Here is a 24146-nt window from a genome sequence, read left to right as displayed (position 1 = left end):
AAGAAAAAAGGGAATGGGGAGATCAATGGTATGAGTAAACTAAGAGATATGAAAGAAAAAGCAACAGAAATAGAAGAAAACATAGGCAAAAAAATTTTTTTAAGGCTCTGAAAAAGAAAAAATAAGGAAAATAATGAAAAAGAGCAAAGTGAATTCGTCTCAGCGGAGTTTAGTGCTTGCCTGCTGGATTCTCCCTTTGGATACAGCTCTGATGTAGTCTGAGGCTGGTATAACCCAATGTCAGGTGTTGTCTATGTCTAGCCTTCAGCAGCCTGTTTGAAGCTATAAGCGATTCACAGTTTGTGGTTGATTTCTCCAGGCTTGGCTGTGCCCTGGATGGGCCTATTTGCATTGCAAACCTGGTATTTATCAGCACTGGGCCAGGGGTATGTCAGCAAATGTCCTATGTCACCATAGCATCTGCCTCTGCCTGTCTCTGCCTGCTTGCCTGCTGTCAGTCTTAGAGTAGTCACAGATCCGACTGTTTCTGAGAGGTTCTGGTGGACTCAGGGGTGGGGCTCTCGCTGGGTTCTCCCTTTGGATATGGCTTTTATGTTGCCCAGGCTGGAGTAAGCCAACGCCTGGTACTGACTATGTCTCGCTTTTGGCAGCCTGTTCAAAACTACAAGAAATCCACAGTTTGTGGTTGATTCTTCCAGGCTTGGCTGTGCTGAGGTTGGGCCAAGCTGCTCTGTCAAGCTAGACTTTATCAGCATTGGGTCCAGGGATAAGTCAGCAAGCAACCCAAATCACCACAGGACCCACCTCGGCCTGTCTCCGCCTGCCAGCCTGTTGTCAGTTTTAGACTAGTTGCAGTCCTTACTGTTTCTGAGAGGACTTCTGGCAGAATGGGGGTGGGGAACTTCTGGATCTCCTGTGGCGGGTGCCTTTCAGACTTCAAAGGAGATGGTAGGTGTGCTCCTCTTCCCCCAAGCCCCTAGTCTGAGTCTGTCCAGGACTTTTCCCCTGTATTTGGCAGGGCTAGGACCCTAGTAGGCTAGTGCGTGGAGTCTCCAGAGCCCTGATTTGTGGTCTGCTGGAAACCAGGTGTTTCTACAGCTCTCCTGCGAGGGGGAAGCGCCAGTCTGTTTCCTAGGAAAGTGTATGGTATGGCTGTTCCCTACAGCCCATATCTGACTCTCCAAGTGTGCATATGTTGCTGTCTACTCAGCAGGCGTTAAGATACAGGATGGAAGAAAAGAAGAAAAGGAAAAAACCAAACAAAATACAGAACTGACCAAAAAAGAAAAAGAAAAAAGAAGATGTAGGGTGGGGTGAGCAGGATTCCAGAGGTTGAGGGGAGTGCTATCCCACAGGCTAAGGTAATTGCTTTTCCCCTGGGTAGAGCTTGCTCTGCTCTTCTCAGGAAAGATGGCTGCTGCAGAATCTAGGTATATCTCAGCACATAAAACCCCATGGCACTGCCCCCCCACCCCCATCTCTACCCAGTGTCTCCTCCTCTAGGCTCTTCTCATATGACTCATGTGTGTCACCCTCCCTTTGTTTGGGCCCAAGGTGAGTGGTTTTTTTGTTTTGTTTTGTTTTTAAAAGATCTCAAATTTAATAAAATAACCTATGTACACATTTGCTACTAAAAATTGAAATAGCACATGAAAAAATTTGTTATAATTCAAATTTTTGAAAACCAGAGAATCTAGTTAATACACTCAGAACTAATCATGCTCAAACCAAACCACCCAACTTTTTTTTTACATTCCTTCTGCACAAGTTACTTGCTTCTAATTCTTTTTGTTCAGTTTCATCTTACCAACCAGGCTTCTACAATACAACAATAACACTCAAGAACTATTAGGACTTCTTTGGGTCAAATAAAAAAGGAACTGAAGTCATTCAAATGCAGGCTACATAGATTCCCTATAAGTCACTAGCATCAATGTAGACAAGAAAAAGATGCAATATAAGACATCACAAAACTTCTATCATAGGTAATCAAAATATTGGTCTAACAGTCTATCCTAGAATAGAGTCACTTTCCCAAGCTGCTGCATAATGGCCTTAAAATTACCAGCAAGAAACAAAAAGTACAAGGATAAGTTTTATGGCTAAATGGACTCCATGTCATAATTATTCTCCATGCCAACAGTATCAGAAGAATTTCCATGATATAGGCAGTAACAGCAGCCACATCGAAATTTTCTGGATCTTGATTCAATCTCAAGTTTCCTCTCCTGTGGGTCTTTTTGAAGCAGAGACAGGGTGCAGTATCTAATAACTTGCAGCATCCTTAGCATCCTTTGCATCCTTTCTTTCCGAGCAGTTGCCAATGTCCTCACTCCACGTCTCCTCTGGTAGAGCAATGCCTTGACTCAGCCCCAGGCCCAGCCCCTGTAAGCGTTTTTCTCCATCCTGCCCCTTTAAGAATTAAGAAAGAAAAAGAAAAAAAAAAAGTGGCTTTGTTTCCAGTGGATCTTGTCTCTCCTCAGCAGTGACGAACCCCACGGTCTTTCCCAACGGGGTTACATGGTCTGCTGATCCCAGCATTGATGCTCCGTGCCTGGGAGCCCGGTTTGTGTTCCCTGCTTCTCTCCTTTCACAGGGACGCTCCCACAATGCACCACAGCCTGGGCCTGCTTCCCTTGTAAACAGTCCAGCCCTTTTAAGGACCTCCCCCTTCCTACAGGTCATGATGTATTTTCCCCCCTTGTCCTTGGTTAAAAGTCTCTTTTTGGGGTAGTCTTCGGTTTATTTTGAGGGTCTAGTCCTCTCTTTAGTTTCATTTCCAATTTGGTTCTGGGAGGAGGTGTGCGAAATATCCTCCTGCTCTACTGCCATCTTGCAACCCCTACTCAATTTGAAAGAGGTACTGTTCTTGCATTCTAGTTCTCTATCTCCTGAGCTTAAGGAAGGTCTTGGGGTTTTCTGGAAGCATAAAAGGGAAAATAATGAGGAGAGGGAGGCAGAACCAGAGACAGGAGACCTCTGGGTGCTCTCTGCATTAGACTACACAACCCTTGGCTGTAGGATATATGAAGTCACCACAACTCATTCTGCCAGGAGACCAAATGAAATTATCCTCCACCCTCTGAGAAATGGTAAATGCATCAACCCTCCATATGCATTTTTGTTTGTTTATGGAGTCTTAGAACTGAGGATCAAAAAGATTTTAAAAGGCATCTAGTTCCACCTTCAACTCCATGTTTGAATATCTCTTCAACATTTTCATCAAGTCCCCAGATGGCCTTCGCTTGCACATATCTAGTACCAGGGAGCCCACTACTGATCAAAGCAGCTCATTCCATGGATGAACAACCCAAACTGTCAGAGTTCTTTCTTAAATGTGTTTCCCTTTGTGTCATTTCTACTGTTCCGCCTCAGTGATCCCCTCTTGAGAAACATAGAATAAATCTCCTCCTCCTCCAGGAAAGCCCTTCAGATAGTTACAGCCAGTGGCCCATCCTGGAAGGGAAGTCTCTCGGGTGTTTCTTATCAGACATGATTTAAAATTCCCCTTCCCCTCCCAGTCATGTCACTTTGTTGGACAAGCTCTAGTTTTTCCACATCCTTTTTCAGAATGTGTACTGAGCAGTAGACCCAGAACTCCTAGAGTAGCCTGACCGGCACAGAGGAGATGAGACCACTACCCCCTTACTCTTTCCAAGGCTCATACTTCAATTCCAGAAGCCTAAGCTCCCATTCACTATGTTTAGCAGCTCCACCATATTTCTGATTCATATTTTGCATCCTGTTGAGTAAAATCTTAATTTTCATGCCCACTGCTGTGTTATGAGCAGCGTTAGTCTAAATGTACACAGTATCCAAATATGTCCCATTGCTTTATATTTATGTCTGGACAATTATATGGTTATATTTCAGTACTAAACACAAAAGAAGAATCTCAGGTCCTCTTCCTAAGGTTCAGGGAAACACAGACACTGCCAGAGCTACAGAGAGGGGGCAGAGTAGGGCCTGAGAATGGATCTGAATATCCAGCACAGACTGTGAAGCATTTATTTTTCAGTAGTCTGTGTAGCCTCAGTCAAATTTACATACGGAGAGGCAGAATATTAGCGGGAAATACTATAGTCAAAAGAGCAGAAAATTGGAGCCTAGCAAACCCGATTCAAATCCCAGTCCTATCACTTCCCACTTGGAACCTTGGGCAAGTTGCCACAACTTCTGGAGCATCTGCACTTTGGGAAACAATATTCCAGTATTCTACCTTTAATAGCTGCTCTCTGGCAAAAGCGCTTTTCTAACTTTAAGTGCTGAAATAGATCTTGATTATTAAGGTGTTATATTACATTCCGAACACTTTGGCGCCTTCATAGGATCCCACTCGAGTCTCAGGCTCCTGCCTCTCATACCCAGGCACCGGAAGCTGCCCCAGCCGTACTCTTGGCCAAATCCAGGCCATAGCATAGGTGTCCGGGACCCCTGCCTGTTCCTTAGCGGTGGGAGGACCGGAGTTCTAATTCCATCTTTGCCTTTTAACTGAATTACCCACGGACCTCCCCAGACCTCCGTTTCCTTATCCACTTAACGGGGATAAATATAGATAAGGGAAGTGCGTGTGTACGGAGCGGGAGGGAGGGGGGGAGTGACAGAAGAGCACTCACGCGAGCTCTGCAAACCACAAGGAACAATAGTCATTAGCTATCTAGAGCGGAGACGGTGAAATCCAAACCCAGGGTCCTGAAACAGCTCCGGCTCTGGAGCCCAGCGGGGGCACAAGCTGAAGCAAGTAGACGACCCGTACAGGACTCCCTGCTGCAGCCTGCGTGAGGAGAATACTGATCCGCGCGACTGGATTGGGCAAAGGCCTGGGAGAGGCGGGGCTTCCGGCCGCCTCCGCCGCAGTTGCTAGGGGAGACAGCAGTAGGGAGGCGGAAGGAGCGGGAGAGAATTCTGCGCCCTACCGGCCCGGGAGCTATGGCGGCCGTGGCGGTCTCGGAACCCGCCTGTCGGAGCTGGTTCTTGTGCCCCGAGGTGCCATCCGCCACCTTCCTCACCGCGCTGCTCTCGCTACTGGTGTCCGGGCCCCGCCTGTTCCTGCAGCAGCCGCCCCTGCCACCCTCGGGCCTCTCGCTAGGGTCCGATTGCCTGCGCAACTGGCAAGGTGAGCGGGAGGAGGCCGGGCCCCTGTGTCAGCCCCTTTTCCTCCCACCTCGCCAGCCTCTGGGCTTCGGCCTCCAGCGCCCGCGCCATCAGGCCTTACCTCCAGCTACTTCGTATCCATCGTCATTCTGTCCACGCGAGGACCAGCCCCGTATTCCCCGTCTTTGTCTTTCCTTAGCCCCATCTTCGTCATCATTGGAACCTTTCCCTATCCTAATTTGTTCCCTTCCCTGTCGCCCCCGGACTGGTGAAGCCCCCCATATATTCACCCATGCTCGCTCTCTGAGGAGGGATTTTTCCTCCCCTCTCCCTTGTCACATACACACTTACATCTGCTGTAGGGCTTAACTCCCATAGAATTTTTTTTTTTTTCTCTCTCTCGCCTTCATCAAGACATTAGAGATTTATTTGTGGCTATCCTTGTAGCATTTCTTCTGCTTCTTTGTTTGTAGCTCAGTCCTGGCTCAGATTCCCAGCTCATGGGGAAAGGGCATCTTACACGTTTGGGAGACGTGTTTTATTTTCTTCAGGGGAGAGAAATTTGCAGACCAATAAGTATAAACATCTGCTCCTAATATTCCATTCTTTTCTGGGGAGGAAAATGGGGAATTTATATGACTTGCTTTCTTGCAGAGCACACTCACATGCATTAAACTCATTTAATCCTCTCGAGATCCCATGAGGTAGGCTTTATTATTGCTTATTATTTAGGTGAGGCTGAGGCTTAATGCAGAGAATCACAGAGCTATTGGGTCATACAGTTGAGACAGAACCAGGTTTTTCTTTTTACTGTGTGATGTTTTGGAACTGGAGCTTTGGGGTATATAATGCTCAGATCATATAGAGTTGCTTCTGGCATTTTCACATTTGTACTTGGAGTTTTAATTTTGGAAGTATCCAACAAATAATGAAGTTTGGATAATGAAAACTAACAGAGATGGCCTGACTGAGGATCATAGCCTGCCTCCCTGCTCAAATCCAAAACTTTCTTCCACCCCTTACAGGAGGTGGAGCATTCATGACAGATGCAAAATGTCAGCCTAAACTGAGCTCCCTTTATTTCTTTAATTTACAGTGTGGGGGTTGTGAGCATGCGAGTATTAGACACATAAAAGACCTTGAAAGGTCTCAAGTATAACCCGTTACTTCACAAAAAGAAAACTGAAGCTAAGAGGGCCTGTGACTTGACTAAGTTTAGCCAGCCTATACATGATAGAGCCAGGATTCCACTCCAAGTCTTTAGGCTCCCAAGTCCAATATTACTGCCACTTCATCAGTCCCCCTCCTTCAGTTTATTGTTCTGGCCTACAAGGACATAAAAGTACATGGGATGACTGCTTTTAGAAAAATAAAAGTGAAATTCTTTGCTGTCTTATTGCACATAAAACAGGATTGGGTAAGCACTTTCAAGGAAGACTTCTGAATTTTATATCTATATTATTAGTGATATAATTTTTATATCTTTTATTTAGATTATAGTGATAATCTTTAGAGGTGCAAAATAATTCATGGTCCCTTTTTTCTTCCTCTGAACAGCCACTATGGAAGGAGAGGTCAGGATTACAGCCGAGGAGACTGGCACACAGAGTGTTAAGGGACACCCACTCAATCCACCCTGAAGCTGTTTCAATTAATTAACCCTCAAACTGCCTGGTGAGATAGGTCAGTATTAAAAACTAAAAAAGGGGCATAAAGCACAAATTACAAATTCAAAGACCATCCCATGCTAAAAAGTGTTATTTTTTTTCCACATGGATATCAGTCACTGATAAGACTTACTCCAGGTGTGGGAAAGAGCAAGGATTTAGAATTCATGCCTTTACTTTGAATCTTGGGATCTTCATTGTTCCTTCCCACTGCTTATGTTGGCTTCTGGCTGATTTTCACTGGCTCCTAGTGCTATATTGTGGGGCTGCTCAGGGTTGTAACCTGCCTTTCCCACCTTGGAGCAACCCTCTGTCAGGCCTCTAACCCAACTCCCTCTGCAGTTTACAGGCTGGTGACCTACATCTTTGTCTATGAGAATCCCGTCTCCCTGCTCTGTGGTGCTGTCATCATCTGGCGCTTTGCTGGCAATTTTGAGAGAACCGTGGGCACCGTCCGCCACTGCTTCTTCACCGTGATCTTCGCGCTCATCACCGCTATCATCTTCCTGTCGTTTGAGGCTGTGTCATCACTGTCGAAGCTGGGGGAAGTGGAGGACGCCAAAGGTTTTACCCCAGTGGCCTTTGCCATGCTGGGAGTGAGCACTATCCGCTCTCGGATGAGGCGGGCCCTGGTGTTTGGCGTGGTTGTACCCTCGATGCTGGTGCCGTGGCTCCTGCTATGTGCCTCCTGGCTCATTCCCCAGACCTCTTTTCTCAGTAATGTCTGTGGACTTGGAGTTGGGCTAGCATGTATCCTTCCTAGAAGGGAATTGCAGAATGATTACATCCCAAAGGGTGAACCAAGTTAGAGGGTCTGAGCAGGGGGTCATGGAGATAGACCCGTGGGCTCAGATGTAGGTAATATGGGTTCTAGCTTGAGCTTTGAAAGCCATGTGGCCTTGGGTGGGTCGCTTCTCTTCTAGGCCAGAATTTCCTCATCTGGAAAACATCAATATAGCTATCTCTTCATGCCAGCTTAGTACTACCAGTTAGTAAAATAGTCTGATTGGATATTTTTCCTTGTAAAGTAAGGTGTAAATGTACATTTGACTAATTATGTTAAGAGTTTTCATTGGAAGAATCTGAAATACCCATGAGGTGGAGAAGTTCCATGAAAACAATAGGAAACATAGGTTTGTTTATTTTAGTTTTTGTTTGGTTTAGTCTTTTTCTCAGGGGAAAAATAAAAAAACAACCTTTTTTTAATGAGAGGTTTTTACTATATGAGTGGTTAAAAATTTAGGATAAGCCTTACATCCCTTGTCTAAATATTCTGGCTATTAGGGGGGAAAATCTAAAATACAAAGTAGATTACTTTTTTTAAACATCAGAATTGGTAGTGTAGGGGTAGATAGGTGCATTCCTAAAATCTTCTTCTGTGATTCAATTAGCTATTAGGGTAGGTAGTGTATAAATAAATACACATTGATAACATAGCTATAATTTTTTAATTTTATTTTATTGATTTTAAACCTTTTCTCTAATGAAAACTTAAACCTATATATTCCCCTGTAAGCACTACTTCAGCTACAGCCCACAAATTTTCATACAATGTGTTACCATCACTCAGTTAAAAGTATTTTCTAATTTTCCTTGGGATTTCTTCTTTGACCCAGGGATTATTTATTATTTATTGTTTAATTTCTAAATATTCAGTGATTTTCCAGATTTCTTTTTGTTACTGATTTCTAATTTTATTTCATAAGGTAGACACATCCTTTGCAATATTACAGTGCTTTTAAATAAGTTCTATTCCAGCATTTGGTACATCTTGATGCATGTTCTATGTGTATGTGAAAAGGATGTGCATTCTGCCGTTGGTGGATATATGTCAGTTAAGTCAAGGTGTTAATGTTGTTCAGGCCTTTTATATCCTTATAGTTATTCTCTCAGTTACTGTGAAGGATGTTAAAGTCTCGAACTAAAATTGTAGATTTGTCTGATTTTTCTTTTCAGTTCTTGTCAGTTTTTGCTTCAAGTATTTTTTGAAACTCTATTATTGGATGTATACATGGTTAGGATTATAGTGTCATCTTAATGAGTTCCCCCTTTATTATTATGAAGTTGACCCTTGAATCTCTGTTACTCTTCTTTGCCCCTATGTCTTTGTTTTCTGATACTAATATAATTATTCCATCTTTTAGCTTTCTTAAAATTGGGATTTACATGGTATATATTTTTCCATCCTTTAAAAAAAAATGTGTCTTTATATTTGAGGCATGTGTCTTACAGCTAGCATATAGTCGGTTCTCCAACTTTGCCTTTTAAATGGCATGATTAGCTCATTTACATTTAGTGTAATTCTCAATATGGTTGAGATTTAAGTCTACCAGTTTGGGGATTTTTTGTCCCAAATGTTCTTTTTTTCATCTTCTGCCTTCAATTACACTTTTTTAGTATTTTATCTTCTCTGATTATTAACTTCTTTGTTTTATTTTTTTAGTAGTTGCTTTAGAATTTACAATAAACATTTTTAGTTTATCGCAGAGTCCTTTCAGATAATACAGAGTGGGGCAAAAGTGGGTTTACAGTTGCGAGTGCATGAAACAGAGTTTATTCTTGTATTATTATTTGTTCATTGTGTTATTTTCCATAAAAATAACTGTAAACCTACTTTTGTCCCACCCTGTATACCACTTTGTATGTAAGAATCTTATAGTATTGTATTTGTTTTTCTTTTTTTTATCCTTTGTGTTATTTTTTTTCTTTTTTTAAATTTTTTATTATTGATTATGCTGTTACAGTTGTCCCAATTTCTTTCCCACCTGCTCCCCCCTCCCTCCAATTGTCCCCCCCCCTTAGTTCATGCCCATTGGTTGTGCATATGGTTCTTCTCAATATCTTCCTGTCTACTCCACTCCCTCCTACTATGCTTCTTAATTCCTGCATCATCTCCCTCCCTTTTCCCCCTTCCCCCTACCCATTGACCTCCCCCCAATATGTTCCCCGTACCTATAATTCTTTTTCCCCTCTTGTTGCCTACTTAGTTTGCCTTTGTTTCGATTCCCTAGCTTCTGCTGTTGGTTGTTGTGATACAGGTTTCATTTTAATGTTCATAGTTTTGATCCTCCTTCTTCTAAACCAGTCCCTTTAACATCTCATATAACAGTAGTTTGGATCTAACAAACTCCTTCAGTTTTACTTTGTCCTGGAAACACTTTCTCTGCCCTTCTATCCTGAATGACAGCTTCGCTGGATAGAGTAATCATGGTTGTAGGTTTCTGCTTTTCATTACTTTGAATATTTCTTGCCAGTCCCTTCTTGCCTGTAAAGTCTCCTTTGAGAAATCCGCTGATAGTCTAATTGGGACCCCTCTGTACACAATACTTCTCTTCTCTCTTGCTGCTTTTAAGATTCTCTCTTTATCTTTAATTTTTGACATTTTGATGATAATGTGTCTTGGTGTGGTCCTTCCTGGGTCCAACCTATCCAGAACTCTCTGTGCTTCCTGGACCTGTAAGTTCATTTGCTTCCCCAAGTTAGGGAAGTTCTGCTTCTTTATTTTTTCACATAGTTTTTCCATTTCTAGTTCTTCTTCTTTACCCTCTGGCAGTCCGATAATTTGAATGTTCGATTGCTTATAGCTGTCCCAGAGGTTTCTGAGCCTCTCATATTTCTCACTTTTTGTTTCCTCTTTCTGCACTGATTGTCTCTTTGTTCCCTCCCAATGTTCCGATTTGTTAATTTGATCCGTGGCTTTCCCTTCCCCACCACTTGTATGTTTTTTTGTTCATTTCAGCGGGGCTAGCCTTCATTCCTTCCCTGTCTTGATCCAGCCCCGCTGTTAGGTCTGTAAGCTGTCTTATAACTATAGCTCTGAACTGAGCCTCAGAAAAATTTGCTATTTGTTCACCGGTCAAGGCTTTTATTTGTTTTTTTGTTAGCTGTGTGATTGGTATTTCAATTATTAATTCTGGTATTCTGACCCTTTCGTTTATCTTTCCTTCTTGTGCGGGGCGCTGTCACACCTCCTATGCTATATTGGGCGGAGCCCCATGTGCTCGTCACAACCTGGCAACCTTTCTCACCACCCTGTGGCACTTTGCGTGGGGGCAGGGGTCAAAGATGGATTCCTGCTGTTACTCTCCACTGAGGCCTCCCAATGAGGTCTGCCTTCCTGGATATTGGAATTGCGAGCCGATGGATCTGTCTGCAGCCGGGGCTGGCTCCCAGGCGCTTCTCTCCTCCCCACTAAATACGGGTGTCTGCTTACCGGGTCCCGCTGTTCGCTGCTGCGGCTGCCGCCTCCAGCACAGTTCGATCTTTCTCAGCCGTGGGCTCGCACTTCCTACCCGTCCAGACGAGCACCACTTGTTTATGACTTCATACGTTGGACTTCCATGTAGCTTTATTTTCAGGAACTTATTATTATTTTTAGTTTTGCAGTAGTTGTAATCCTTCTTAGTTGTAGAGGGAGACAGAGCATGCAGAGCATGTCGGTCTATGCCTCCATCTTGGCCGGAAGGCCTCCTTTGTGTTATTGTCATACATTTTACTTCTACATGTTATAAACCTCATAATACATTGCTGTTATTTTTCTTTTTAATTTTATTTATTGAGAGAGAGAGAGACATCAATTTGTTGTTCCACTTATTTATGCCTCTGTTGATTGCTTCTTTTTTTTCTTTTTAAGTATATTTTATTGATTATATTGTTACAGCAGTCCCAATTTCTTTTTCCCTTTGCTTCCCTCCACCCAGTACCCGATTCCCTCCAGCAATCCCACCCCCTCTTAGTTCATGTCCATGGGTCATGCATATAAGTTCTTTGGCTTCACCCTTTCCTATATTATCCTTAACTTCCTCCTGTCTATTTTGTATCAACCAATTATGCTTCTTAATCCCTGCACCATTTCCCCATTTCTCCCCCTTCCCCCTTCCAGCTGATAACCCTCCAAATCATCCCTATACCTATGATTCTGTTCCTATTCTTTTGCTTAGTTGGATTTTGTTTTTATTTTTTAGATTCAGTTGTTGATAGCTGTGAGTTTGTTGTCATTTTAATGTTCATAATTTTGATCTCCTTTTTCTTAAATAAGTCCCTTTAACATTTCATATAATAAGGACTTGGTGATGATTAACTCCTTCAGCTTTACCTTGTCTGGGAAGCACTTTATCTGCCCTTTCATTCTAAATGATAGCTTTGCTGGATAGTGTAATCTTGGTTTAAGTCCTTGCTTTTCATCACCTTGAATACTTCTTGCCAGTCCCTTCTTGCCTGCAGAGTTTCTTTTGAGAAATCAGCTGATTGTCTTATAGGCATCCCTTTATAGGTAACTCTGCTTTTTCCTTGTTGCTTTTAAAATTCTCTCTTTATCTTTTATCTTTGGTATTTTAATCATGATGTTCTTGGTGTGGTCCTCTTTGGGTCTAGCTTCTTTGGGACTCTCTGTGCTTCCTGGACTTGTATGTCTATTTCTTTCACCAAATTAGGGAAGTTTTCCTTCATTATTTTTTCATATAAGTTTTCAATTTCTTGCTCTCCCTCTTCTCCTTCTGGCACCCCTATGATTCGGATGTTGGCACATTGAAAGTTGGCCCAGAGGTTCCTATGCCTCCTCAGTTTTTTCAGTTCTTGTTTCCTCATTCTGTCCTGGTTGACTGTTTATTTCTTATGTTCCAAATCATTGATTTGAACCCTGGTTTCCTTCCCTTCACCATTGCTTTTGTACTGATTTTCCTTCGTTTTATTTAGCATATCCTTCACTTCTTCCCTTATGCGATTGCCATACGTAAGTATATCTGTCAAGCCTGTGAGCACCTTTATCACAGGTGTTTTGAACTCTATATCTGTTAGGCTGGCTATCTCCTCATTGCTTAGCTCTCCCACTGGAACCTTGATCCATTCCCCTTTTGTGCCATACTTCTCTGTGTCCTCATCTTGACAGGCACCTGTGTTTGTTTGCCTCGTTGTCTTAGGTAGTGCTGTCGCACCTGTTATGTTATAAGGGGCAGAGCCTTAGGTATTCGTCAGTGTGGGCAACCTGTTTCACTATGTTGTGGTGCTGTATGTGGGAGAGGGGTCCAAGTGGGAACAATGCCGCTTGCTCAGCACTAGTCCCTTTTCCAGGCATTTCTTTACTTCCATATGGGTCTGGCGCCTCTCTAGCTATTGCCCCAGCCATCGTTTCCAAAGTGGGTGGGTCTGCCAACGTTCTAGGATCATGAGGGCCCTTTAAACAAGCAGACTCTGCTGAGAGACCAGCAGTTTTTGCCTCCTCCCCAACTCCCATTGGTTTAAACAGTCAGAAGCAGTGAGGCTTTATTTTTCCCCTGGCGCTGGAACTTTAGCTGCGTGGTCTGGTCTGGTGCTGGGAGCGATCCCCAGGCATTTCTTCCTACTTTATAAAACATGTGACTGTGCTTTCTGCCAGCCTGCCACCGCTGCTACTGCTGCTGCCGCCGCCGCCGCCACAACCACACTGCGTCCTCTCCACCCTGGCTCCGCCCCTCCTACCTGTCTGGATGAGTATTTCTTCTTTATATCTTTGTTGGACTTCCATGCAGCTTGATTTTCTGGAACTTCTCATTGTCTCTAGTCCTGAGGTAGTTGTATTCCTTCTTAGTTGTGGAGGGAGATTCGGCATGTCTATCTCGGCCTCCATCTTAGCCAGAAGTCCATTGATTGCTTTTTGTATGTGCCCTGACCAGGGATTGAACCTACATCCTTGCCATATGGGAACAGTGCTCTAACCAACTGAGCTACTCCGCCAGGGCCTATTACTTTTGTTTTAATCCTGTCACTTTTGGTTTAAAAAGTCAATTGTATTTTTTTAATTAAAAAAGCAACTTTTACTCACATATTTACCATTTCGATTTCTCATCATTTTTTTGTGTGTAGATACAAGTTTCTATCTGATATTATTTTCCTTTAGCCTGAAGAACTTTCTTTAACATTTCTTTTATAGTGGGTATGCTGGTGACAAATTCAGCTTTCAATGATCTGAAAATGACTTTATTTTACTAAATATAGAATTTTAGCCTTCTCTGATCTCTTTTCACTTTTAAAGATATCATTGCATTACTTCTGGTTTATATTGTTTTTGATGAAAAATCAGTGATCGTTTTGACTGTTTTCCTGTTTAATTCATTGTTTTCCTATGGTTCTGTTCACAATTTTTTCTTTATCATTAGTTTCTAGATATTTATCGTGTGCCTTTGGGTTATTTTCATTGTGTTTACCCAGCCTGGAGTCATTGATCTTGGAAATGTGAGTTTAGAGTTTTTATCACATAAAAAAATACATGTATCATTTTTTCAAGTAATTTTTTTCAAGTGTATCTTTTAGCCTCTCCCTCCACTTTATTTTTTTCCCTACTTTATTTTCAAGTAATTTTTTCTATCCTCGTTTCTCCTCTCCTAGGATGCCAATTACACATAGGTTAAACTACTTGATACTGTTCAATGGATCCTTGATGCTCCTTTTATTTTTTTATATTTTAGATTTTTTTTCCTTTACATTTTAGTTTTGATAATTTCTGTCACACTGCCTTCAGGTTCAATGATCTTTTCTTCTGCAGGGTCTATTCTGCCATTAAACCCATCTAGTTAGTTTTTTATTTGTCATGTTGCTTATTTCAGCTTAAGAGGTTCCATCAGTTCTTTTTTATAGTTTGGTGTGTTTTTTTTTAAGATTTTATTTATTTATTTTTAGAGAGCGGGGAAGGGAGGGAGAAAGAGAGGGAGAGAAACATCTATGTGTGGTTGCCTCTTGCACACCGCCAATTGGGGACCTGGCCTGCAACCCAGGCATGTGTCCTGACTGGGAATTGAACCGGTGACCCTTTGGTTTGCAGCCGGCGCTCAATCCATACCAGCTAGGGCTATAGTTTTTTATTTCTGTATTGAGATTATTTATCTGTTTCTTCATTATATTTATGTTTTTGTTTAAACACATGTACTTACACATTTATGAAAGCTATTTAAAAATATTTGTTAATTTCATCATCTTTGTCATTTCTGGATCTTTTTCTTTTGACTGATTTTCCTCCCAATTATGGACCCTATTTTCTTCTTTACTTGTAATTTTTTATTTTATGCTGTACATTGTGAATGCTATGTTATTGAGGGCTGAATTTTGTTCTTTTCCTTTAAAGTGTTGTTTTTTTCTGCTAGGCAGTTTATTTACTTGTTAAAGCATTGCCTTTTTGAAGGTCTCTTCTGTATGCCCTGGGTGTTCAGTGAGTTCCCTTTACTCTTGTTAAAACTTGATCATGTCCCTGTCCTATGTGAGTTCCAAGAATCGTTAAGCTTATAGTTGCTGTTTCCTTAGTAGCTGCTCTTTGCCTGGCTTGAGGAGTCTCAGCCTATTTATATGCATGTTAGTATTCAGCTAAAGACTCAGGGAACCCCTGTGTATATTTCTGGAGGTCCTTCTATGAGCAGCTCCCTCCTCTCCATTACTCTGACCTGTAAATCCCAGGGACTTTTTCCTCTCTGAAGTCTCTCTCCAGCTTAGAAAAACATGCTGTTCTGTGCTTGGATTTCCCTTCCTATGCTGTAGTTGGGAAAGTGCCTCCAGGTAGAAAGCCAGCTTGATCTTGAGGCTCACTTTCCCTTTTCTTAGGTATCACATCCTGGCAGTGTTTGTTGTCCAAAGTCTGAAAACTATTGTGTAAAATAATATATCCTGTTTTATAATTATTTATGGTGGGAAGACTAGTCTAGTAATATTACTTCATCAGAGTTGAAAGAGGAACCTGTCATTCTACTTCTTGAAATCATTCTGAAGTCGTCAGTCATGACAACTTCCAACTTCCTAATAGCGTTGGTTATTACCAAGAATCAAAATTTGGAAACAGATTGTACTTCCCTGAAAGAGTTTACAAATATACAGGTGAGTTTTTGGTTATCACAATGACCAGGTGCTACTGCTGCCTTTTAGTGGCTGGTGGCAAGGGATGCTAAATGTTCTGTAATGAGTGAAATGGTCCAGTCCAGCAAAAAATTGTCTTGCTGAAGATGCCAGTAGCATTCAAGTTAAGAACACTGCCTAAAGAAACAACGTTATCTTTGTGCTTCTGTAGGGATGTCTTCTCCCCACCACCACCACCACTCTTCTAGCTATTGCTACTTACAATTTCGTCGTCGTCGGCAGCCGTCCGTCTCGAGAGACGATGGTGTAGCTTCTTAAGAGTCTATCCGCACCGCCGAGAATGGCTGTGCAGTCCGACTCGGGAGTGACATGGTATCTGTCTCCTCCCGTGTTGAATCGACATCATGCGATGACGCTGAAGCTAAGGAGCCTGGGCAGGGTAATATGGAGGGTCTGCTGTTGCCCATGCAGCAGACCCCCCCCTCTCTTCGCAGCTGAAGGGTCCAAGGGAAAGACGGAGTCGATACAGCTTGGGTTCAGGTGCGCCGCAGGAGTTGCCGGTGTTGACTACAACGTCAAACCGCCTTAGGGACTCCGGCTCCGGATTTTCTGTCGGGGTTTACTCCCTTAGCCTTTCCCCTGAAGAGGTATGCCGCAAGGCAGCGGAGGTTTTTTGGAGTCAGAGTTTTCCTTCTCTGTACTTACAATTTAAGGTTCAGCATACATGTTCCTTCTATAGAGAAAGTCTTCTATGCTCTCTCTGGATTAGGCTAGGGTTCCCAGCAGGGTCTTCCATAGATCGGATTTTGCTTAGCACCACTTACTCTACCCCAATTACTTACTCCTTGCCTGGCACTTATTACTTATTCCTTAGTTCCTGGTATATGTTAGATGTTCAGTGAATATTTGTTGAAAGGATGGATGGACGAAGGCTGAATCTTTGTGGCTACCTAGGTAATGGTGGGCTGACACAGGTCAGATGACCAGAGTGTCATCTCATCACTAGGGACAGTGACTGTGCAGGAAATACTGCCAAAGAGGCCCACATAAAGCTCACTTAGTCATATTGAGGCAAGGTGCCTTCTATTTGGGACAAAAGTACAAGAAGATAATCAGTCCCCTTTATAACGTATTAGGACAGCCTCCTGCCTCATCCCACTGCAGGGATGGAAGTGTGTGCTGGCTTATGACTGATTGCAGGGGTTAGAGGGGCTCAAGAAATAAGAAGGGTTAGCATAGGGGAAGGGGAAATGTTAACACCCATCTGCCCTCTCCTTTTGTCGGGTCCTGTTCCCTCTGAGGTATGGGGGATGAAAACTCAACTCATGTTTTCCCTTGAGCTTGAAATTCCACTTAGAATTTATGGTGGAAAAGGCACTAATGCCCCTGTTTCATAAGTGTGGGAACCTGTATTCTTCTCTGGGGAGTGTTCAGCCCTCCTCTCTTTAGCTGCCTCCGATTTTACTTAATATGCCAACCTCAGATGGTCTCACGTACTGCTATTCCCTCGACCTCTCCGAACGAGTAGCATTGAAGCTCGACCAGAAGTTCCCTTTCAGCCTTATGAAGAGGATTTCGATGTTCAAGTACATCTCAGGCTCTGCAGCTGAAAGAAGGGCAGCCCAGAGCCGGAAGTAAGTTACAGAACTCTTAAATCTTATTCTTAAAGCAATTCCAGGGCCTATAGAAAGTGCGACTGGTTCAGTGTCATGGAAAAAAAGGTATAGGATGTAGGTAGCCCTGGGCCTGGGAAATCTATGCACAGATGTCTTTTGAGTACTCTAGATTCTGCTCAACTGCATCTGAAGTAGGGAACGAGTGGGAATGGGAAAGGGAAGGCATTAGAAGCACTTGTGCGTAAAGCACTTGATGTGACGTGTGTCAGGCTGGCAGAAAGTGGCCCTGTCTAGTGTTATTACCAACCCTCAGCACTGACAGCACTCTGCAGGTCGCATTGGGCTTTAGTGTGGCACATTGGTAAGAAGCACAGACGATTCACACAGCTGACTCAGTGGCTTAGGAGGTAGCACAGCCCAAGACCTGAAGAGCAGGGTTTTCTTGGCCACCCAGCAAGAGAAGGTGAGGTTTACTGTTTTCTAGTCCAGGCTCATTAACCCTCAATGAAGAGTGTTATGCAAGCCTTCAGAACTCTTGTAGCCTCATTCCTTCCTTTTAGAGAGGAGGCCCAAAGAGGACAAGAGTCTTTCTGCATGTCACACAGGCAGGAGAACTCAGTCTAGAGCTAGGGTCTCCTGTTTCCAGGTCTTCCTTACTCCCTTTCCATTTTGCCACACTGCCGGCCTCTTGTCCTCTGGTTTCTGTCCATGCTGAGACCTCACATTGTAAGAGGTTTTATTTCCTTCAGCAGTTCCTCTGAGAGGAAGGACTGACTCACTGTGAAGTCAAGATGTCAGTGGCCCTTTTCTACGCTTAATCCATGTGTGGAGTAAATTTTGCCCTTCTGCCTGCCTGGATACAGGGTTTGGAGTAAATTGGAAGCTGCTCTTATTTCAGGAGGTGGAGATTCTCAGTCTTCACCAGCTCAAGACCTTTGGACCATTTTTTAAAAAAATAAGGATGTTTTAAAATTTTTTAAAATTCCTCATCCAAGGACATTTTTTTATTACTTTTAGAAAGAAAGGAAGGGAGAGAGAGAGTAACATTAATTGGTTGCCTCCTGTATGTATCCTGACTGGGGATTGAACCTGCAACCTGAGTATGTGCCCTGACTGGGAATTGAACCCACAGTCTTTTGGTCTACGGGATGATGCTCCCACCAACTGAGCCACCACCGGCCAGGGCCCTTCGACCATTCTTTAAAGGCACGTGTTTGGGAGAATGTGTAACTGCAAAAACCAGAAATGCACATTCACCCACTTTGCTTCAGGCAAGTAATTCCTGGGATCTAAATGTGTGGGAGACTGTTTAAATATGAAGTGAATTATGGCTCTTTGGCTTTTAATTGTTCTCATGAAATCTAAAGAGGACTTATGGAGTCCTCGAGTGCAATCTCCCACTCTATGAAAGAGTTGCTTCTAATCAGCTGGTAGTGGTCATGGTCACCCAACATTAACCTTATACCCCCTGGTGGCTGGGAGCTCACTCTCCAAGGCAGCCCCTGGTGAGAAAGTTCTGCCACGCTGAATTGCAGTCACCTCTCTGTAACTGTGACTCATTGGTGCCAGGTGTGATCCTGCTTCACTATGACAAACAGACTTGGTGGAAGGATATGGTAACTTTCATTTCCTTCCATGTCGCTCATGGTGTTTGGTCCCTCATTATCCTGGCCTGCTGCAGGCACCCAGAGTAGAACATGGTGTCAGGTGGACTGACAGTGGCACACGGGCAACATTGCAGCACATGTGTTTGGTCAGTGACATGGCTGTTTGGACAGCTTTGCCTCCCTGGAGGCTCTTGTCAAGCTTTTGGTAGGCCAAAATCACTACATTTTAAAATATCCCAGAAGAAGTGCTGTTAAGTGTCCTGTGTCTGTACCTACTTGTACATTCAATTTATAAGGTCAAGTTTTAATTCAAATGTATACAGGTTCAGTCCAATCATCTAACAGACATTAGGGGTATTGGCATTTGTTTTCCATATTTGGAACTTCGCACAAAAGTTCAGAGGATAAAACCCTTAGGCTGTGTCTCCATTCATGGCCCCACCCACATGTGTCTATGGTGGCGTCTTTAACCTCAGCACAGAAGCTCCCCACGTCTGTCACTTCAGTTTCTGCCAGCCAGGACTTTGAGCTGCAAGTGTTTTTTCCTGAAATCACAGGTAGAAAATATCACAGCAGACAAGGCCTGGGTCCAAGCCCTGTGTTACCCATTACAGCCTTCCCACCCTCCTTCCCACAGGGGTGGATCCACTCCCTTTGGGTAGAATTGCTCAGCCAGCCACTGACTACTGTAATCTGGTCCCCATCTCTCCATCCAGTTTGCAAGCTGCTGTGAGTAGGTTACACTCAGGTGGTCCCAGTCATGAGCCCAATGTCCCTTCTTCCTGCTGGCTTGCTGCAGGACCGTGAGTGGGCCCTTCACTCTCTGGGTATCTGTTTTCTGTTTGGTTGAGTTTAACCTTTCTCCCTACTTGGTACTCAGAGCCAGGTAGAGCAAATGTCCAAAGCATGTCGTAATAGTAAGCAGTACAGCGACTCCAAGTGTTTCTCATGTGGAATGACAGCTGGGGGTGCTGTGTGCCTTGGCATTTCTAGCTGAATGACCATTTTCTCTTGTTCTGTTCCAGGCTGAACCCTGTGCCCGGCTCTTACCCGACGCAGAGCGGCCACCCTCACCTGTCCCCGAGCCACCCTGTTGCCCAAATGCAGCACACCAGTGGCCAGAAACTAGCCTCCTGGCCAGCCTGTGTGCCAGGTCCTGGGCACATGCCCAGCCTGCCTCCCTACCAGCCTGCCTCTGGCCTGTGTTACGTGCAGAACCATTTTGGCACAACCCCTAACCCCTCCAGTGTCTGCCCAGGTTCCATAGGGGCCTCCTTAGGAGTTCAGCCCCCTGCCCCCCTCAACTGCCCTGGAACTGTATGTTCCGGGACCCTGCCCACTCCAGTGGCTGCAGGCTCCAAGGAGGGCTCACGGGTCCTGATCCCCTGATGGGAAATTTCTTGGGAGATTGTCTTACATTTGGGCATTCTGAAGAAGGTCCTCTCTGAGCTAAGGTTTTTTTGACAAAAAAAAAGTATTTATTGAACACCTCTATGTGCCAGGCTCTGTGTTGAGTACTTTGATATATGTCTTTATTTCATCCTCATGGCAACTTTGTGAAGTACAGTTTATTGTCCCCAGTTTATACCTGCATTAGCAAGACTGTGATTCCATGAAGTCGCCTAGCTCTCTAGTGGCACAGCTGGGCTTCTTGGCTCCAGGCCCAGGGCTTCTCCCACCTGCTGTCCTGCCTCCCAAAGAATACCTGGTCGTCAGTGGCTGCCAGTGACTAGTTCCAGCTCTGCCTTTTCTTCCTGTCACTGTGTATAGTGCTCTTGATTGTATGGTGTTTGTGTGTGTCTGCCCTTCTGGAGCTCCCAGCTGGTGGGCTCGGCAGTCCCCCGGCCTGTGTAGTGTTTCTCCCCTGCCTTGACTGCCCACTCCTCACCCCTTAAGACTTGTGCCCCAGAGGTGGTGAGGACCAATGTGAACTGCAGCAGCATGCTGGTGGTTCCATAATGTTGAATGATTACCTTTGTATAAAGAAACAGCCTCTAACCTGCTGTTGTCTGTGGTCTCTTTGTGGTCTGGCTGGGGAAGGGCAGGGGTGATATAGAGGATGATTGCAAAGAGGAGAGAGATAGCAGGGGTCAAGTCAGGCGAACGTCCTCCACCCAGTGGGTATCTGACAGGGAATAAGTTGCGCAGGTGCTGGCAGAGTTGAAAGGGCAAACAGGAAGGTTTGGCAACTTTGAGATTAACAAAGCAGGAAGCCACTACTGTGCTTAGGAAGGGAGCTGGTGTTACCAGAGCTCCAAGTGGAATCACCACATGAAGGGCTGCCTGGCAAGACCTTATACAAGAGAGTGACTGATAGAGGCCCTGGCAGCGACAGCATCTGAAATAAGAGTTGGGGAGAAGACCCCTAGTTTCTCTGCCTGTCACCAAAATTAGGGTCTCGCACGGGCCAAATTAACCAGGAACCTTTTGGCAAGTGAGCCCAGGAAATGTAGTTTGGGGTTGGGGGTGGCTCCTCACACAGAACAGGACAGGAATGTGAGTCAACAGATACTTGACCAGCCTGAGAAGAGCTCATGGCTTCTAATAAGCCATCAGCTAGAGCTCCTTATGGTGGGATCCTGCTGGGAAAACATTCCAAGTTGCAGATGTTTTCATGGGTATCATAACACATGACATTGTCAACTCCAGGGGCCGGGTGGCCTGCTCTGGGCTGGTTCTTTGACAGGTTCTGGGTATCAGAAGTGGATAAGACACGTACAAATCCACCCAGCCCAGATGAGAGCGGGCAGTTATAAGCACCTTGGTGGCCTGTACTAGACAAGAAGGTGTAGGATGAAGCTGAGGGTGACTTCCCAGCTGGATTATGAAATAGGCTTGCCAGCCAAGGAGTTAGGTGCCCAGACTACAGCTGGGGTTTGCCTACAGTCACAGGTCTAGCAGGGCCTGGCCTGGGACCTCTGTCTCCGACCACACCTGACGCCTTTCCTGTAGTGTCACTCGGATGCCGGCTGCTGTGTGTCCCTTAGGCATTTTCCTTCCACTCCAGTCTCAGGCCTGTAGCCAGAAGCAGATGAGAGCCATTTGCTCCCACTGTGGCAGGGTATCATCGCTTGTGTGGACTGCTGCAGAGCTGTGGAAATCATGGACGTTGGAGATGGTCTGGCTGGGGGGCCCTCTTTCAAGTCCCCAAATAGCAGACCTATGAGGGTCCTCAGAGGTCGTTGAGTCCAACTATTTACTCCGCCCCTGGTTTTACTAATGGGGTTCCAGGGAGGCAGGATGGGGCTGGCAGAGCAGCCAGGAGCAGCCCCTGAGTTGGGCCGCTGCCACAACTGCTGCTCTGAGACTGGTTCTTAGTGTGCACAAAAAAGGCCACAAGCTGAACCTGACAGCTCTGGGGAGGCCTGCATGGTGACCTTATTAACTCAGAGACCTAAAGTAAGACCCCAAAGAATGATCTGAAATGAAAACTCATTAACTAAAAGGAGTTTATGCCAAGTAGTCATGTCCTACGCTAGAATCTTCCCTGACAAAAGTCAGTCTTTATCTTAATTAAGCCTGTCTGTTGTCTTTTGCATCTACGATAACATACCTTTGGAAAGTCAAAGTAATTGCCTTTTTCTGGACCCCTCAAAACAGACATCACACCAGAGCACCAAAGTGGAGGCCACAAATCCCCTCATGGTTACTGAGTTAGTTGTTGACTCTTAACTATCCTGTACCCACCTATGTATAAAAAGTGTCTATCATTTATTTTTTATCTAATCCCAGAAGTTTCCCTGCTTTGCTTTCTCCCACCTCCCTAATCTATCACTAACAGATTTCATGTAACCCACTTATGTCATCTTTTTTTCCAATTAAGTATATTTTATTGATTATGTTATTACAGTTGTCCCAGTTTTTCTTCCTTTGCCCCCTCTGCCTGGTACCCCCCTTTCCCTCCAGCAATACGCCCTGTCCTTAGTTCATGTCCATGGGTTCTGCATATAAGTTCTTTGGCTTCTCCATTTCCTATACTATAACATCCCCATCTGTTTTATACCTATCAATTATGCTTTTATTTTTTTAAGAAGTTATTTACTTTTTTAGAGAGAGGGAAAGGGAAGGAGAAAGAGGGGAGGAGAGAAACATCAATATGTAGTTGCCCCTTGCACACCCCTAACAGGGGACCCGGCCCACAACCCAGGCATGTGCCCTGACAGGGAACTGAATCAGCAACTCCTTGGTTCACAGGCTGGCATTCAATCCACTGAGCCACACCAGCCAGGGCCACCAACTAGGGCCAGTTATGCTTTTTAATCCCTGCACCTTTTACCCCATTCTCCCCCTTTCCTCTCCCAGCTGATAACCCTCCAAAATGATCTCCATATCTATAATTCTGTTCCTGTTCTGCTTGTTTCCTTAATTTTTTTTTAAAAGATTTTATTTATTTTTAGAGAGAGGGGCGGGGAGGGAGAAAGAGAGGGAGAGAAACAATGAGTGGCTGCTTCTTGCACACCCCCAAATGGGGACCCGGCCCACAACCCAGGCATGTGCCCTGACTGGGAATCAGACTGGTGACCCTTTGGTTTGCAGGCTGGTGTTCAATCCACTGAGCCACACCAGCCAGGGCTAGTTTTCTTTTTCTTTTTAGATTCGGTTGTTGAATTTGTTGCCTTTTTAATGTTCATGGTTTTGATCTTCTTTTTCTTAAATAAGTCCCTTTAACATTTCAGTAAAAATGACTTGGTGATGATGAACTCCTTTAGCTTTACCTTGTCTGGGAAGCATTTTATATGCCCTTCCATTCTAAATGATAGCTTTGCTGGATAGAGTAATCTAGGTTGTAGGTCCTTGCTTTTCATCACTTTGAATACTTTCTTGCCAGTCCCATTTTGCCTGCAAGTTTCTTTTGAGAAATCAGCTCACTCTTATGGAGGCTCCTTTGTAGGTAATTCTCTGCTTTTCTCCTGCTCCTTTTAAGATTCTCTCTTTATCTTTAACCTTTGGCATTTTAATTATGATGTGTCTTGGTGTGGTCCTCTTTGGGTCCAACTTGTTTGGGACTCTCTGTGCTTCCTAGACTTGTATGTCTATTTCCTTTAGCAATTAGGGAAGTTTTCTATCATTGTTCTCTCAAATTAAGTTTTCAATTTCTTGCTCTTCCTCTTCTCCTTTGGCACCCCTATGATTCAGATTTTGTCACATTTAGAGATGTCCCAGAAACTTCTTACACTATCCTCATTTTTTTTGAATTGTTGTTTCTTCATTCTGTGCAGGTTGAATGTTTATTTCTTCCTTATGTTCCAAATCATTGATTTGAATCATGGCTTCATCCCCTTCACTGTTGGTGCCCTATAGATTTTTCTATATTTCACTCAGTATAACCTTCATTTCTTCCTTTATGTTGTTGCCGTACTCAGTGAGTTCTTCGAGCATCTTGATCA

The 24146-nt window shown here is 44.1% G+C and overlaps 1 protein-coding gene across 2 annotated transcripts; it reads left to right on the top strand.

The window, feature by feature from the left end:
- Positions 1–4751: 4751 nt before the first annotated feature.
- On the top strand, positions 4752–20757 carry RHBDD2 (rhomboid domain containing 2). 2 transcript variants are annotated; one of them, XM_090276856.1, is made up of 4 exons: positions 4752–5077; positions 7065–7472; positions 17020–17170; positions 19785–20757. In XM_090276856.1, exons 1-4 carry the CDS (start codon positions 4891–4893, stop codon positions 20146–20148), a joined length of 1110 nt encoding a protein of 369 aa, XP_090132982.1. In that variant the 5' UTR covers positions 4752–4890; the 3' UTR covers positions 20149–20757. The 2 variants fall into 2 exon arrangements, with proteins under 2 accessions (XP_090132982.1, XP_090132983.1); XM_090276857.1 differs by lacking the exon at positions 7065–7472 and having other exon boundaries at positions 4764–5077.
- Positions 20758–24146: the final 3389 nt, after the last annotated feature.

This window comes from Furipterus horrens, unplaced genomic scaffold (genome assembly GCF_987537825.1).
Source record: "Furipterus horrens unplaced genomic scaffold, mFurHor1.1.pri manual_scaffold_5, whole genome shotgun sequence".
NCBI lineage: Eukaryota > Metazoa > Chordata > Mammalia > Chiroptera > Furipteridae > Furipterus > Furipterus horrens.
Note: the sequence above shows the minus strand (reverse complement) of the source record. Positions and strands in the feature narration are given on the sequence as shown.